General features: G+C 43.2%; 2 protein-coding genes across 4 annotated transcripts in view; both read left to right on the top strand.

The window, feature by feature from the left end:
• The first annotated feature begins 9163 nt into the window (after positions 1-9163).
• Positions 9164-11362, top strand: LOC119007470 (small integral membrane protein 32-like). 2 transcript variants are annotated; one of them, XM_037077191.1, is made up of 2 exons: positions 9164-9839; positions 10159-11362. In XM_037077191.1, the coding sequence occupies exon 2, from the start codon at positions 10268-10270 to the stop codon at positions 10607-10609; it is 342 nt and encodes a 113-aa protein (XP_036933086.1). In that variant the 5' UTR covers positions 9164-9839; positions 10159-10267; the 3' UTR covers positions 10610-11362. The 2 variants fall into 2 exon arrangements, with proteins under 2 accessions (XP_036933086.1, XP_036933085.1); XM_037077190.1 differs by having other exon boundaries at positions 10234-11361.
• A 2599-nt stretch (positions 11363-13961) lies between these two features.
• LOC119007135 (protein diaphanous homolog 1-like) overlaps positions 13962-18229 on the top strand; it is a 95807-nt gene continuing 91539 nt past the window's right edge. For both annotated transcript variants that reach the window (XM_037076545.1, XM_037076544.1), the window contains exon 1: positions 13962-14792. In XM_037076545.1, coding sequence (XP_036932440.1) covers positions 14688-14792 — 105 coding nt within the window. In that variant the 5' untranslated portion in view covers positions 13962-14687. The remainder of the gene's footprint in view (positions 14793-18229) is intronic.

Raw genomic sequence — 18229 nt, 5'->3', positions numbered from 1 at the left:
ACTTGTTTGAACACAAACGAACAAGAGCTTACACTCACATGTTAAAGGAGGCTTTAAAGGGATATTCCAGTAAAATTAATCCACGGTCTAACACACACACAGAGTAAGACCCCCCTTGAGAGATCAAGTTTTCTAACTGCTATCTTATGTAGTTTTAGCAACCTCAGAAAAGACCACGCGTTAACAATACACTGCAGTCTATGTCTCCACCAAGAAACTGCCATCAAAAGGCCACTCATAGGCACAATTAATGCTCAGAACAGCACCAAACTTTGAGGCATCAAACAACTGCAAGCTTTGCCGGATTTCTATTGAAATGGGTGCTCGTTTTGGGGATGACCTGATGAGTCGATTACCAAGTGCAATTAGAAATGCTCAATTCCGTTCTTTTCCCTGTCAGCTATTGATAATAACTGACATAAACAGGTAGGCAAGACACATATGACCTTTGATTGCATTTCCATGGAATGATAATCATACATTTTCATCCTTGAACTGCGGAACTCTACTGCACTCGGTAATCGACTCGTCAGGGCTTCCCCACAAGGAGCACACTGCTGCAGGAGAATGGTGAGTTGTGTTGTCTTTTCAATAGGAATCCAGAAAAGCTAAGAGTTGTTTGATGCCTCGAACTATGTGCTGGGACCCTATTTGTATTGTTGCTGAAGTTTTGTGCTGTTCTGAGCATTATTTGTGGCTCTGAGTGGCTTTTTGATCGACTGCAGTGTATTGTTATCGTGCAGTCTTTTCTGAGGTTGCTAAAACTACATGAGCTAGCGGTCAGAAAACTTGATCTCTCGAGGGGGGGTCTGACTCGGTGTGTGTGTTAGACCATGGATTAAACTTACGCCGGAGTATCGCTTTAACACAGAAATGGGCTTAGACTCCAATGTCCCTCTGTGGTTCTGAGTGTTGCAGACAAATTGTTTGTCATTCATCATTTTTACCACGGGTGCATCTTCCAATCCGAGGCATCAATCTCCTCCTTTAGCCATCTCGGTCTCTCACAGTATGTCATTAGAAAGCCCTCGGGTGAGGATCTAATCAAGACACATCGCTTAAACACACTAAAAGATGGCTGAAGAACATGGAATCATGAAAAAAAAAATGCAACCTTTGTCATAGTCATAAAAAATATAACCCAACCTGTTCTTTACTTCTCTGACATGAAGATCATACATCCATTTTCCCCCAACATTCATTCATTCATTCATTCATTCATCAGTGAAATGCCAACGTCTAATTTCTGAGGCAGTCGGGGGTCTGATGGAGTGGAGGAGGAGGAGGAGGAATACGGCTATTGGGGGTCCATCAGAAGAAAAGGCCCTTCAAGTGTTTACCAATTCTTCAAAGCAACAGCGCGTCGGATCAAGATGGATGGAGGTATTGATATGACAACTCCTTGACAGACCCTCCAGGTGGCTCCGCCGGTCCTCGAGGCCGTGCTGAGGAATGGGAGTGTACAGCAGCGATGATTGCACTTATAATTGCGAGTGGAGAGCTTGAAACTGCACGTAGGCACCAGATAACTGTCAGGTGTGCATCTCACACGTGGGTGGATTTTTTTTCCCTAGAAAGCATCATCATCGTCGTCTCAACCATAAAAATAAAGTATCGTTGCTTTTTTTGTTTTGTAACCGAAGTCCTTGAATCATTTCTACTCATGTGAGCACCACATTTTATGCATTTGTGGGTTTCAGTGGTTTGCAGAGCAATTCACAGAGCCCGCCTGGCAGGAACCTTGATGCTTCTTGGTGTACAAGGTAGCTTAATCAAGCATGCAGTCTTTGACCTGCAGTTTAACCTAATCTGAGGGATGATTACACTTGTGAGAATTCCTTCCTCCTTAGTGGGATTTAAGATTTATTCTGCTCCTGAATTCTCCCTCTGAGCGAAAGACCTGTTTTAGTGTCACTGTTTCCCACAAATCAAATCTTCAGAAACCAGTCAGGTATACCATGAAACACCATAAGAAACACCAGAATCGTAGCTTACATTAAGAAAAGTCCAAAGACTCTCATTTGATGGACCGATCAAAATCCAACTGTGGATTATTGCCGCTGATGTCATCAACAGAGATCATGCATCATGGTGTGAGTTATGAATTCTGGAGACAGCGGTCATAGAGATGTCTTCTTTCTATAATGAAACTAGATGTCACTCACTATCAGCTTTCCAGAGAAGATAATCCACAGACTTTATTTTGAGCAGTTTCATGTAGGAACAATTTTCTTTCCATACTGTCACACAAAAGAAAATGTGCATTTACTCATGGATGGGAGGCAAGCTAACTATGCTAACTGAGCTAACTAACATTACAGCTCAGCTGGAACCCAATGCAGGAACCACCACGAGGGTTCCTGGACTGCAGATATTCTCCCATTCACTCTGCGTAGGAGCCACGCGTGACTGTGAAATGAGTGAGACGTGGAGAGGAAGTTATGTTTACAACAGCCTCGGCGCTGCTGCTCGTCATATACAGCAACATTTCCCCTCAGTGTATTTATGTACCTACAACATAGTTTCCCTTTTATGGGCCAGCCATAGCTGTTACTCGTCCATTCATCTTCTGACTCACTTTGCCGTTTTCTCTCTCTGTTCTCCTCTGTGTGCTGGGCTCTGTTTTTGTCATTTCTCACGTTCCCTCTCACTCAGCTCGCTCAGCCGCCTATTTTCTGTTTGTCTCCTCATCTTCTTTCTAATCTGCTGTTTGTTTCTGTCCGTCTCGGCAACTTATTTCCTTTGCAGCCTATTTGTTGGTCTCTTTTCTCTGTCACATTTTGAATCACAAGGGTCCGTTGCCTCACTCTGGAAAACAGGACGTTACTCAGTTGTTACTCAGTTTGTTCCTGTCTGCTTTCCTCTGTCTCCTGCTGCTCTTTGCTCATTCTGACTCAGCCTACAAGCAGCAGAGCGTCACACCACAAACACATGCACGCTCACGGTGGGATCAGAGCTAACCTTCATAAGGAACACTGCATTTATTATTTCCCACTTGATCTCCTCCTTTACTTTACTAGGACACCTCCCCCTGCCCTCCCCTCTTTCATCATGTTTTGCATGTGTGATGCTCCTGGGGTGAGTCTCAACTCTATTGCATGGCTACTGGACCAGAACCACTCCCTCCCATCCCTTCCGAAAAAAAAAAAAGAAAAAAAAAAAAACTCCTTTGCTGATCCTGAACACAATTTCCCTGAAATGATTCACATTTGAAATGCAGATGAAGAGGGATGTAAAAAGTGAAGCTGGCTGAGCCTCAGCACCTCCGCTACTCTCTTGTTGTTTGTTTACCGTCCTTAAAATCACACTTCACATCGCACAGAACACCCTGGTGGCCTCGAATGGCTGAGTCTGCTTTGTTTGCTGTAGAGCTGAGAGGCCACTTGACCTGCACTGGGATCCGAGCCCACACTGTGTACATATTAAAAAAGAAAGAGTTATTGATCCCATCTTGCAGTAAAATGGAGAATAAATAAGAATACACGCTGGCAAAATGTGTCATGTTTGCAAAATATGTGTCAGATGATGTTAATTTCACTGTAATTTTAATGTAGACTTATACTGTAGCCATGTACTGTACTTCACTCTTTTCTTTTTCATGGGATTTTCTGCTTCGACTTCATTACATCCAGTTTTGTAGTGATGTACCCAAAAGTCATGCTTTGAGCACAACTAAAGATAATGTGCTATTATATAACTTTGTTAAAAGTGAAAGTCACCCATAGGAATAGAACTTGAGTAAAAGATCTAAAGTGTCTGATATTAACTGTATGAAAAGTAAATGTCTGGGAAAGTATCAGAACTGCAAGTACATGTAAGTTACACATATACATACATACATACATGTATGTATACACTGTATACTCAGGGTACACAGATTATCAACATTTCCTAAACTAAAGTGACACGTATGTTAAGTGGTCAAAAATGTAATGGAGTAAAAGAGTACCATATTTGCCTCCAAAATGTAATGGAATGAAAGTATGAATTAGCTGGAAATGGAAATACTGCATTTACTTCAAAATAGTACGGTGCTTTTAGTAAATGTGAGTTCATTCTATCAGAGGGAAATATTATGTTACCAAGAAACTTTACAAGTCAAATTAAGACTTTTTTGTACACAAAACGTATGAGGAGCATATCAAATATTGTGTTTTGTTATGAACTGAACCGAAAAAACCCAACAATGTATACAAATACACAGACAGGTGTCATTCAAATGACTGATTAAATGTAATATTGGCACTGACATGGCATTTCAGTTAGGATGTGATGCATACGTGTGATTGATAAGCTGTCCATCAATTATCAGTCTGCATTTTACGTGGCGTGTTTTTGCATCGTTGACTTCAGTAGCCAGGCTTTGCCCTTTTGATGCACTTCATATATTGATGCTCCCATTAGATTGCCTGAAATCGCATGTTGAGGGCTGTTTTAACAATGTCTCTTCATCTGAGCCCTGATGAACACTTTTCGACATACAACGACGCCCTTGTGAGTAAAACTGAGCATTCTTTTTTCTTGCATACTTTTACACTCGTGGGTAACATTTTCTTTGCAAGACTGTGAATATTTTTACAGTGTAGTACTTTAAGGATCTGAACACATCCTCCATCACTTTGGTATCATGCATTTCCATGTTTTTCCTCACAGAAAATGATTTGAATTAATAATGTGTGTAATTGAACATGTGTTAGTGTGTCTGTGTGTCTGTGTGTCTGCATATCTGTGTGCATGACTGCGTGTATGTGTGTGTGTGTGTGAGTGTACTCAGGGGTTAGACGACAGCTGCTGCTCATTTCGAGTATCTATTTGTCATTTTTTACTGCGATGGGAAAGTAAAAGCCTCTCCTTTTATGCCTCCCTGAGATGAGAAGCGGCGTTTGGTGTTCTGGCGAGATAATCAAGTGACTAATTGTGGAACGTCTGATTTCTGCCAATGGGGGCGTTTGATGCGCTGGCAGGGAGAAATCCTATTTTGCCAGCTGATTTTCTTCCACAGAGGTTGAGGTGGAGATGGTTGGAAGAAAATGGAGACAATTACAGAAAATGAGAGGGGGGAGACATTTGCATGCTTTTTTTTTTTTTTTGCTTTTTTTTTTTTTAGGGTTTTGTTTTGTTTTGTTTGTTTCAGGTCCTTGTTGGAAATCAGTCAGACAGAAAATGGAATTGTATTGACAGAAGAGATAAAGGAGTCCAAGCTGCTTGTGTCACCATTAGTGATCCTATTGACTGTGCTATGTGTGCGTTTGTGTTGCAGTGTGACTGCATGTGTCCTCTCTCTCTCTCTAACTCTCTCTGTCTGTCTCGCTTTCTCAGCCTGCCTCTGTTTATATAATTGTGTAGCTGTGTGTGTGTGTGTGTGTGTTTGTGCGTGCGTGTGTGTGGATGCTTGTGGTTTATACATGTCCACCGTCTCCCGTGTAGTGTGTCTGTGTACGCAAGACTGGAGTGTCTGCATCAATGTTCACATACTGTACTCTGTCTCACTCTGGCTTTTGTGTGTTTTAGTCTGGAGAGTCTGTCTGGGAGAATCGCCGTTATCGGACACTATGTGTACGTCGCAAGCAAGAGGAGACAGTAGCACTGTTTAGATATATTGATTATAACTGATTTTACAGCTTCTGGTCACTTTGTCTTTCATGAACTAACCTACCAGTGAAAGGCAGAGATGCACACTCTACAGATAGCATGTTCGGGTGTCTGTCGGACTCCTTTCCTGTGCGCCAAATGACTCCACTGCTCTGTGGGGCTCATGCTGTGGAAAGCAACAAAACATTATTACTCTTTCATGAGGCAAGAATAAACAAAAGTCAGTAGACCCGAGCAATTTGCTCTCCGAGGAATTAGCAGTAATGGCCAAGGAAAAGCACTGCTGTGAGTGCAGATTACCGCCGCTTTTGTTGGCGCTCTTTACTTCACCCTCACTTGACATGGCATAATTTGAGGTGACTGAAACTTAATGGTGTTAACAAACAGTGGCAGAGGGCTGTGAGGGGGGATTTTAAAAAATCCTTGATCCTTTTCCCCTCCTGGAAATAATGGGAAATAAGAGTAATAAAATAACAACCCCTGAGCAGACGCAATTCTCCAGTTAGCTGACAGTGCAGAGGGAGGGGGGAATCGCTGCATGTCTCATCAGTGTGTGTGTGTGTGTGTGTGTGTGTGTGTGTGTGTGTATAAGGCTACACATACATAATCCATGTTGGCTTGCATGGCGCACCATTTGCTTTGGTTATGTCTCATCATCAGGAACATTAAGCTTCTTCAAGGTACTTCTCCGTCTCTCTTTTTTTATCGTCTTGTAAAACAACGTTATTAAACTCGGAAAAATAAATCCCAGAAAACTTTCAGTTTTCTTGTTTATCTCAATTTCTGTGCGCGGTGCTTCATGGATGAGTTGTCTTTTCCCCTCCTGTTTTTTTATGGATTAACAGGATTAAGAAACAGAAAAGAGATGGAGAAAGGAGTGTAGAGAGAGAGGGAGAGAGAGATGGAGAAGGAGGGAAGGAACAGACCACACAAGAGAGAAATGGAAAAGAGATGTGTGGGTATTAGAGAGGCAGAGACGGGATGGAAAATAGCCCAGTGATGCACAGTTTGTGTTGTGTGTTTATTTGTTTGAGTGTGTGCGAGTAGGACACAAAGGGAGAACACAGGAACAAAGACTAAGGAGGACAGAGGCCATTGTTCTGCACGACACTACTCTCGATGGAGAATTACAATTCACAATTGCTAATCAAAATTCCATTGTCACGGGTTGCAGCTAATGAGCAAAGCCTGATAACTCTCACAATGAGTCAAAGGGTGAGGCATCAATCAGCATTTATGTCATAGTATATTGCGATCACATTACCTCAACTCTTACTCACTCTCTTTCTATATATAAATACACACAAACACACACGCACACACATTATTGTTTTATTTCTTTAAACATAATTGAAAGACTTGAAAACACATATGATGCATAAACTGGGATAATATCTGTATAAAACGATTATCAATGAAATTCATTAAAACCATTGTTAATACTTGTATGGTATCATAGTGCTGTGTGTACTTCCACAGTCTATTCAAAGTTGGGATTTTAGAACGATTTGATCATGTATTACATTTTTCCTCATTATTTATAATGTTATTTATATTTTTCTATTTGTGGATGGAGCCCTATCTAACAATGAGAACACTGCACCAGGGTTAGAGATGGGTTTAATCATCGATTTATTGCTCTGTCTTTGTACCACAAGGCTCAGTTCTAGGAGCACACATGTATGCAGATGACACTGCCATTATTGCACATAAGATTTACGGTTGGCTCTCAAGGCTTTTTGACACCAAGTCAGCTTTGTGTTTAAAAATAAATATGACCTCGTATTGCATAAATCATGTTTACCGACTGATTCGGAAATTTGTGTGTGAGTGAGTGGTGTGTGGGTGCATCCCCACCAAGCTTTTGTCTTGCTGTTATGATTGTTGTTGTTTGGTTGCTGATGCTGTGGTTTTATAGTGGATTTGTATTGTCTTGTAACTATGTATATATATATGTGTTATTCTATAGTGTTTGATTTCTTCTTATCAGAGATATCATCTCTGCCACCTGCCCTGGGACTACAGATGTAAACCAGCTTATAGCTTACTCTCACAAAGTTAAGAAGCTGCGCCCCGTCCCTCTCAACTAAACAAACAGATGAAAATAACAAACTCATACTGCAAAGTCTATCCGTCATTATCAGCTGTGTCAAAAGCCTTTGGCAAATCAATACAAAGAGCTGCACAATATTTGTTGCCCTTCTTTGTTTTGCCTTCAACTGAACCACAACACCTGGTTATGATGTGTGAGCGCGGTCTGTTAGCACCCTTGCAGTGGAGTTTTGCAAATCTAACACTACAACTCAACTCAATCACCACTTGAATGCACTGACATAGTTCTAGGAAAAATGGGTCAAATTTTCCTTTGTGTGACTTCGGATTTGCCTTTCTGTGTGTGTGCTTGTGTGTGTGTGTGTGTGTGTGTGTGTGTGTGTGTGTGTGTGTGTGTGTGTGTGTGCAGGCATGTGTGTGTGTGTACAGGCATGTGTGTGATGGGGACGAGGATAGCAGCAAGCCCTTAGCAAAGCAGGAATTGGGTGCCACATCCAAAAAGCAATAATAAACAGTAATCTCCTTAGCCGTCACAATTATTGCTGTCCCTCAGTGTATGTAAACAAGGCTTGAGGCTGTTTTTAGATTTCCCATGTGGCGTACACCAAACTCTGGTCCACTGTAATCCTCTTTATTGTCAAATACTGAGTTGATTTGGAACACCAGGACACTATTTGGTATTTGTCTGTTTATTTGTCACTTGCCTCAAAGTTTGTTTGTGCACATGTACATGTGGTTTCAAAGTCATTTTACAATTTGGGGATGGTTTTCGCTGCAATGTGTGCGTGTGTGTGTTCCTCTGTCCTTGCCCTCCCCTCTATGTCTGCCAGCCATTCTATTGTGACAGAACAGGTGCAGATGAATATGAAACAGATCGGCAGAGCTTTCAGGGCCCCAGGCCCTTTGTATGCACGCTCATGTCTGAAGCATCATATAAGAGCAAAGTGGCTTCCAACCCTCCAGCTTTAGCGCCTTCTTTTTTGTAGTGTCAAGTGACAAATTTGTGTCGGAGAGAGCAAACACATGGGTGCTGCTCTTTAAGTCTCTCCTATAGGGCCTGTGCTGACAGTGGTGCCAGATGACTCAGGAGCTGAGGCTCAGACAATAGACTGCAGGGTAGAGGGACCCCTTTTTAAAATGTAATCACAACCTACCAGTTCTGACACGCACTCACCAATCTCACACCTTTTCCTTTTCTCTCATCACCCCAGTGTGAGACATTCCCCACACCACCCAGAAGTGGGTCAGAGTCAACTTTTTCGAGATAGATAGATAGATAGATAGATAGATAGATAGATAGATAGATAGATAGATAGATAGATAGATAGATAGATAGATAGATAGATAGATAGACTTTGCAATTACACACATCCGCACATCCCTGACCAGTGACGTGGCTCCAGAGCGCCCTCCTTCACCTCTCCTGATCTGCAATTCTCTCTCTCTCTCTCTCTCTCTCTCTCTCTCTCTCTCTCTCTCTCTCTCTCTCTCTCTGTCTCTCTCCCCCCGTGTGTGTGTGTGTTTGTGTTTGTGTCTCCCTCTCCCTCTGTCACACACGCAGCCCAGGACAAAGATGGGAAGCCGTTCACGACCCTGTCTGCTGCTCTTTCGCGCGTTAAACCCCCTCTTTAGTCCAATTTTAGTCACACTGAATCGATGATCCCATGAGGGCAGACCGTCGGTAGGATCTATCCTCCACTGGATAAAAGAGCTGCGCCCTGTACGCACGGGCGAAGGCGAGCTTGTTCTACTGCGCACCACGACGCACAAGGAGACATGTGTGCGCACCACGGATCGCCGTTGAACTTCGCCACCTCTCACTTACCCTAGAGTCATCTTGGATACAGTAGCCTGCGATAAAGCTGCCTGTGCTCGACCACACGCGCGGCAGGACCATTTGGGATTTAAACGCCAACAAGTGGAATTGGTAATGTGCACTTTAAACTGGGACAGTGATCTCCGCTGACACGTTTGATTTGATCAGTTCGATTTAATGTGACAGCAGACGGCGCTTTAATATCCCTCCCAGCGACATATGGTCTGCAGGCGAGCATTTAAAGCCATCGACCCGACGCGTCTCCACAGCGCGCCCTCGGCGGGGCTGGAGCGGACGGAACCGGGGACGCTGAGGAATGCGGAGCCGGGATTTTGTCTTTTCCAGCTCACCTGCGGAAGTCTTCGCAGCGCACACCAAAGTAAGTAATTCTCTTGACTAAAACCATGTGATCCGGTTCGTATAATGTTGTTTTTGACTATCCACAAAGAGCCAGAACACCAGGTCCTGAGGCAATTTTAGGAATCCAGTGTTAACAGTGGCTGCAGCCCACTTTATGATCTATTTATGATCACTTCTGGCATGACCTGATTTGTTTTCCGCAAACAGTGCAGATTATCTGTGTCACTGGAAGAAGTGTATCAGCGACCTTGTCAATCATTATATTTCTTGATAACCTGATTTGTTTTAATGCAAGCTCGTTCCAAAATCTTTCACACAATTCTTTTTTGTTGCATCAGAAATAGGACGCGCAGACTGAACGCAGACGGGGTCAGTAGGCTACCTAACCTTCTCCGTGTCTTTCCACCCTCCAGCCGAGCGACGCAGCCGGAGAGCCCGCTAGGCGCCATGCTGAGGCAGATCCTCCTCAACTCCACCGACACCCCGGTCTTCGATCTGGCCCTCATGGCCCAGTCCTCCACGCACGCCCCTTCCTCCCTGAACGCCTCCCACGGCGGCTCGGTGAGCGTGGCCGCTCTCCTGAGACCCACCGCGGGCCGGGGGGGAGGAGGGCTCCGGGAGGGCGAGCTCCACAAACCGGACCTGATCACCTACATCGTCATGTGCCTGCTGCTCTTCCTCTTAGTGCTGCTCATTGTGTTCTTCATCAACTGCCAGCTCCGGAACTCTTTCTTCGCCTCCATGCCATATGACAGGTCGCTGAGAGAGGCCAGGACCTCCTACAAGTAGGCTACACCACCAAGACCAATCTCTGGGACCCTGATGGGACTCTGTGGGGGGTGGGTTCAAGGACTAGATCCCCCCTGAACTGCTGCTGCACGTACTGAACTCATGACGATGTTGCCTTTATTAGCTGTCTTGGACACATTTAAAATCCTGGAATCCCCAACAAACCCTGACATGGTAGACAAAGTCCTTACGGGCCAAATGTTGCCCATAACCCAAGGCCCACAGCCCCATCTATTCCAGAAATAGCGCTTCAGTCCACCGGGGAGCTGTTTGAGTAGATGAGTGTGTATGGGCCCGCTGCAGGTGGAGAGATAACAGTGTAACACCTGATCAAATTAGTGACTCACAGGCTGTGTTTTCTGGTGATTAATGAATGAAATGTGAAACAATCCATCATCACCTGCAGCCCCCTGGTGGCCCCCGCACTGCACTTTGGACACAAATGGCTTATTGCATTACATGTTACTCCTAAAGTCGTAGTTTGGCTCTAAATTCACAGTAATCTTCACCGGCCCTGACGAGATGAATCTTCTTTTTTTTTCATGGAAACGTGAGTTAGGTCGACAAAGAAAGAGTCTACAGTAGTTTGTATATAACATATTTTGTATATCTGTAACTTAACTGTCTTGTCTTGTAAAATGATGCAATCAACACGCGGTCCCCCCTTTGGTCCATTGTAAAATGATGATTAAATGACATACTGAAGGCCTATATACACATAAAGATATTCAAACAGACCTGGAAGTCTTACACCTGTTTGTGAATGGACGCTGGGGGATGATGCTGCAGCTGGCGCGCAGGGCCAACTGTAAATCATTTCATACGCACGTAGAGACGTTTTCATGAGTCTCATGGGGCCGCAAGCCGTGATGCGCACTTTCTCTTTTAATTAACCTTTCCCCCAACAATTTATCGCGCTGACGTCCTGCAGAATGAACACTCGAGGCTGAAGTTTATGACGAGACCTGTGCGATAAACCAAACTGTTGTCGGTTTCAGTGCCACCGGTGGTGCGCAAATCCTCTCCAATCTTGTTGTTGGAAAACATCGCTCACATACCAAGACAGACGGATGAGCCTATCTCTGTAATCCTGTCCCCGCGTGTCTCATTGTGTGTGTGTGTGTGTGTGTGTGTGTGTGTGTGTGTGTGTGTGTGTGTGTGTGTGTGTGTGTGTGTGTGTGTTTGTGTGTGTCCAGGACTGTCTGAGAGGTAAGAAAACACTGAATTTCAAGTATCGAAAATTATATCTCAAAATGAGTCAAGCCGGGAGAAGTGGAGCCTGAATGCCTCTGAATATTCATTCAGTGACCCCTGGATGCTTCATCCGAGATGTAGCACTGATGAGCTAAACGCTGGTGATTATTGTTTGTCTGTGGCGCGTAATCAGAATATCTTCTGGATCTGAGAGGAAGCATTAAAAAATGCAAGTGGGAGACAGGAGGCCACATCTGCCTTTAGTCAGCATGTTCAGAGGACTGCGCATTCTTGATTCTACCATTTGCTGCGATTGCCTTTTATATTTAAAGATCATTTCCTTTCGTGAGCGCGAGGAAATCATTTTAGGGGACATTATAAAGGAGGCTGCGCCAACCGCTTCCTATTGGTGCATTAACTTTGCCTGGCACGCTGTGTCTCTGGTGACGCAGTAGCGCCTGTCACCGCACGGTGGCGCCCCGAGTCTGATTATTTTTTTTTTTACTCGCTGTGGTTACAGAACAAAATGTGCCCGAGACGGCCACGTTGAAACATGATATTTATACAAAAAAATAAAAAATAAAAAATGCACAAGACAAATGAAGCAGCACCACTTGTGTTGGTAGTTCAACAAGGAAGGAGAGATAATTGCAGCACTGAACTCTAACCATTATCATGACACTTGCACAACTCAGGTATGGCTTGGCCCCCTCTCTCGAATTCCTCTCTAGATATGAGAGATAAGATAAATTGCCGGTGTAATTATTACCATAGATGTCTGAGCAGATGTTTTCTGACGAATCTTACATCTAAACCTTAAAAAGTCGAGGAGACAGAGATGTGTGTCACAGACAGAAGTGTAAACGGCAAAGAAGAGATCACATCCCACAGAATCCTTCAAAGGACAGGTTCACCAAAAAATGAAAAATCAGTTAGTACCCACTCACTCTATTGCAGATGGAAAGTCAGGTGAAGTTTTGGGAGCTGCAAAATATTTTTAAAGCTTCACAGCTAAACAGGATCGCGGCACTGGTCTGGACAACTGAAGTAGACAGGGACCTGTTTAAAATGTGAAAACACATTAGAATGGCTCCATACATCCACGCTTCCAGACATCGTGAGATACCAAATTAACTTGAAAAGACATCATTTACACGTTCTTAAGTCGAAGTCTTCACCGTAGCTGCTAAGCTAAAAGTGTTAGCATGCACACTGTGAATGTGGATGCCAAAGCTCAATCGTTTGTCGGGGCGTAAATAGTGTCTTTTCAGATCAATTTGTGTTCTCAGGTCTTCTGTAGACTTGGATTCAGCCAGACTAGCTGTATGGAGCCAATTTGTTTTTTCTTTTGTTTGTTTGTTTTATTTATTTATTTATTTTTTAAATAACAAAAAACAAACAAGTCCCCATCTATTCCATTTATTCAGGAGAATACTGCAACACTGAGGCTCCAGAAATGTGTGGTGGATCGCCAAGCTTCACCTGACGTCCCATCAGCCTGAGGCTGAGAAAATAGTGACTTCATTTTTAATTTTCGGGTTAAATCATCCTTTAATTACAGGCAACACAACCTCTCTAGAAAGGCAGCCTACAGCTCTTTAGTTAAGTTATATTTTCCAAATTGCTCAGGAAAACTTGTCTCCCTTTCACTGATTTATTTTACATGAACAACTAGATCAACTTCAGTGTAGTCTATGGGGGAATGGTGCCAGAAGTTAGTGTTCATTTGATAACTACATAGCTCAGCAGTAACAGTCAGGTTACCTGTTGTGTGCTGCCTGCTGCTGGTGACTTATTCTACTACAACACTGCCCATTTTACATTTGGATTGACCAATCTGTGTGTCTTTTCACCTCTTCTGTGTGGATTCTACATTGTGACACAATTATGACACAACACATGAATACGCCACTTCCTGTGTGGGCTTGTAGTCTAGCATCCAAATGAACAGCGATGCCACGGAAACAGCAAACTTACAGACATACGAATCCTCGTTTTTTACAATAACACCTCCACTGTGCTGGGATGATCCATGAGCCCCACAGATCTATGCACTGATCACAGATCTGTGCAGTGATCACAGATCTGTGCACTGATCGCTGTTGGTGTCAGTTAAATCCTCTCAGGTGTAGCAGCAGCCTCGCGCAGGCTCCTCCCCCTGCAGCTCCGAGCGGACTGTCAGAAGAACAGGAAGACTCCTCCGGCGCTACAGACGCAGTCGCTTCCCCCACTTCTGTCATTCAGGGGTTAAAAAAAAGTTAACTAAAGTTGTAGCAGTCATGGAAACTAATCTGGGAGACGCCGTCGGGACAACTCATCCGTAACAACAGCCCTTCAGCCGTGTTGTAGTCACCGAAACAACTCGTGGAAGCGGTTTTTTTGTTTGTTTGTTTTTTTTTACCTACTGTAGCCAGACAAGCTAGCCTAGCTAAAGCTAACGTTAGCACAGTTAGTATCATACTTTTCGGGACTCAAAACTCACACTGTTAAAGTTTGGGGTTGTGTTAGACGTTTATACAGTCGGGATAGACGTCTCGTTTGCCGTCTGCGAGCTCAGACAGGCTGTTTTCGTACTTTTCGCCCCTAAGACTCTCGGGCTTGTGCTTTGAATTTCCCTCCTTCACTGACACAGACAGGCGGCTTAGCGAGGGGGTTCGTTCGGAGTCGTTGGCTTCCTACCAAATCATTAGCAACACAGTGCTAATTGTGGCTAGTTAGCCAGGGGACTAGCCTAGGCCTAAGGGAATTTCACAGTTATCCTTTTCACACCGTTCCGAGGAAATATTCTTTTTTTTTGTTTTTTTGTTTTCTACGTTTGCGTGTTGGGAGATTACCGCCCACACGGGTTTATTTTGACACCTAATTCAAGTAAACGGATTAATTTATGAACATGGATCCCAACACGGGGAACTCTGCCTCAGCTGCTGGTCCCAAGAAGGACAAGAAGTCAAAGAAGAACTACGAGGATGGAGATGGGAAAAAGAAATTTGTGAGTATCCCACAGGTTTTAAACCTGTTGCACGTCGGTGTTGGTCGAAGGGACGAGGGCTCAAAAGTGTTGCTCCCAATTTAACTGATGTTACATTTTGTTCTTTCATGTGTCAAGTGAAGGAACAAAACCACCACCACCATACCTGTTTTTAATTTCACCCCCAAAAGCTGTGCACAAGCTGTCATACAGGTTGCAGTACTAGCCCCGTAGGACTCATGATTCAGGTCGAAGTTGATGTCAACACATGAGGAAGTAGCTGTCCCTCCAACTTTGTGGAGCTGGGCTGTGCAACGACGCTGAGGTTATGCGGTGCTGACATTGCAGCACGTCAACAACTGTCACACATCAGTGTGAACACATGTACTAAGTCAAGATTGATTGATTTTTTTTTTCTTATTGGGGGGGACTTCATTTTAAACAGAACATGTTAGTTGTGTCAGATTAGGGGCAGAACCTTCTATGGTAAGGTGTGGCATCAAATTTTCCCAAGGTGACTTAATCACTGTGAGATCATGTTGTGTTTACCTGGCTGTGTCAGCATGTGTGATTCAGTGTGGTGTCTTGATGGGAGCAGTAAGAGTCATCAGCAACGATGCCTGTCACCAGCCAGTAAAAACTGTTGCGTAACTTAAGCCGTTGGCCATGTCTAGCAACAGGTGAAAACTGATATTCCACACAGTGACAAGCGGTAACCATAGAGGATGCACAGAGGACACATCTGGTGCCCCCTCATTTTAAACCACAAGGTGTTTTATAACCTGTTGGCAGGGATGAACGCAAACTGAACAGTTCAGTACAGAGCAGTTTATCCAGGCTTTATTTGAGAACCTTTTCATGTAAATAGTACCACCAGTCAAGGAGCCCAAAAATAGCACAAATGCCAAGCAGGTGTGGTAAGGGTTGTACTCTGTCTTTGGTGAAGACATGATTTTGATGACAAGAATGGGCACATGATATTAAACTGGCATACAGACACAGTCAGTGGAGTATTAAAAAGCGGTCCATACTGTACTGTAACAGCACAACAGTCTTGTCTTTTTCAGCCTTTTAAGAACAAGAGACAGAAAAAGTTTTAATTACTTTAAAAAAAAAGTGTTGGAATCAATGGTGTTAATGTGGATGTTGGTTTAGGTGACGCAGTTAGTAAACATTAGTCATAGACAGAAACCAATTGCGCAATGTCCTGTGATAACACTGCTTACATGAGTCTGAGGGTGAATGCATGTCTGTGTGTGTGTAGCTAGACTGCCCACCTCAGAGTAGTAGTCCATACAGAGAAGTATGTCCTTGACAACAGTACACCACTAACTCTGCAATTTGAGCCCATTCAGTCAGAATATTTATTACACCGTGCACAGTCAGGGTTCAGAAGGAGTTTAAGGAGTGTCAAATTATGTGTGGCATGCTTGGTCTGCGTTGTGATGCCGTCCCGCTTAGCTATCTTGTCTATGGCATTAGCTTATCGGACTTCATCACTCTCGACATTTGCCTCTCCTCAAACGTACCAGTGATGATTCGATGTGATATGTATGATTTCATGATGTGTATGTGGTGTCCTGTTGTGGTATTTATTAAATCACACTTCTGTGAATGTCTCTTTATTGTGATGTCTGAGACTGAATGAAGAAGTGAGTGCTATCCAGTTTTAGTCATCATCTCTTTTTCTGGACACAGTCACTGTTTTTGGATGAATCTAAGACAGATTTGATTACTTTTTATACAGTATGTTGGAATAATGCCATGGAACTGCCACTTCAACTAGGTTTGGCATTCAGACAGATACTGGACTGTTTCCAGCGTGCTGAATTTATAACAGATCGACATTTTTGTCCTTTTATATTCTACCCATCATCGTTCCGCGCATAAAATGTTGCCTAACCCCCGACATCAACCCCCCTTGGACTGTGTGTGTGTCAATTCACATGCGTGCTGTTTTTCTCAGCATATCTAACCTGTAGTTATGTTTCATTGGAATGCTTAACGTGATTTGCTGTGCTTATATGTACCTCTGTAGCTGAGGATGATCCATGTATTTGATTTTAAGCCAAAAGCAGGTCACATTAGCTGTGCTCCCTGAAGCACTATCTGTGTTCCTCAGGCCCACAGAGACAGAAAAGATCAGCATCCATGAATGCTGTTGACATAAAAAGGCTGGCTCAACCCAGCAGGCAGGCGTGCGTGTGGATTAGCCAGGGATCACAGCCTTGGGCAGTTGTTTGGGATACAAGGTGAACTGTAGATCACAGATTCTGGCTCTGGGACATCTTGTTGAGTTTGGCAGGTTATCTGTTTTTTTGCTGGAATGTTTCTCAAGTAGCTAGACTTTTCTTTCAGCCCCTGATAAGAAATAGTTCATGAGAAGAACAATAACCAATATTTGGAATGAGTTGTGCAACTTGGGCATGCTTTTTTGGGGCTTCTGGTACATCCTTGGACTTCTCTCATTGCTTATTAGGTTATTTACTAGTTATTGGCATTTCTTATTACCTCTGTCAAAGATAGAGGATGGGTCTTGGACCAGAATAGACCTGATTAAATATTGGTTCAGATATGGATAAAGGGACAGATAAATGAAATACTCTTTAACATTGTGAGATACTTTAGACTTTTCAGGGAATAATGTATGATTTATTGTTAAAACAAATTAAGTAAATATTAGTGGCTGCTATCTATGAGTGAGTACAAAGGGGACTGTTGACCCTTGGCAGAGGAATGCACTCTGCAGAGTGCCACTCTGATTGTCATTTCAGTTTGATAATACCATGGGTTGGATTTTGAGCCAGTGTGATCGCACTCTCCTTTCAGAGATATGATTCTGTAAAAGGGATGGGTTGCTTGCATTACCTACAACTGAGCTTTAACTGAAAAGAATAGAACCAGTCCTGATAACTGGCAAAGTTATAATTTGTGTCATACAAGCATTAGAGCAAACGAGCAGATGCACATTGCATTCTTGAACTGGAACCTGTTGTAGTTGGTACCAAACAGAGAACCCTCAGGCAGGTATCTTAACAGTACATAATTTTTTTTTTCTCATGTTGAATATCCATACAGCTTGAAAATATGCCAGCTTTCTCATGAATGCTACCCCAGCCTATACTATTAGGTTACTTCTGTCATGTTATTAAAAGATAATTTGCATTGACTTTCTTTATGACATTAATGGCTTTGGCATTGTTAATGTTGATGTACAATTGGATTTTTTTTGTACCCCTTCTTATCTGAAGTAATGCATTTATGTTGCTGCTTCAAATGAAAAACCACAATACACTTAAGCATGACCAGTCACAACATTAATGAACAAAAACCTTCAATTGAAGTATGCAACTTTTGTATGCAGTATTGCATATGGAGTTGCTGTCCAAATAGTTGCCGGTGAGAACATATTTTGACATGTTGGTGTTCAACATTTAACATCTGATTAATTGCAAAGC

This window comes from Acanthopagrus latus, chromosome 18, assembly GCF_904848185.1.
Source record: "Acanthopagrus latus isolate v.2019 chromosome 18, fAcaLat1.1, whole genome shotgun sequence".
Taxonomy (NCBI): domain Eukaryota; kingdom Metazoa; phylum Chordata; class Actinopteri; order Spariformes; family Sparidae; genus Acanthopagrus; species Acanthopagrus latus.
The sequence above is the reverse complement of the archived record's forward strand: the minus strand, read 5'-3'. Positions and strand labels throughout refer to the sequence as shown.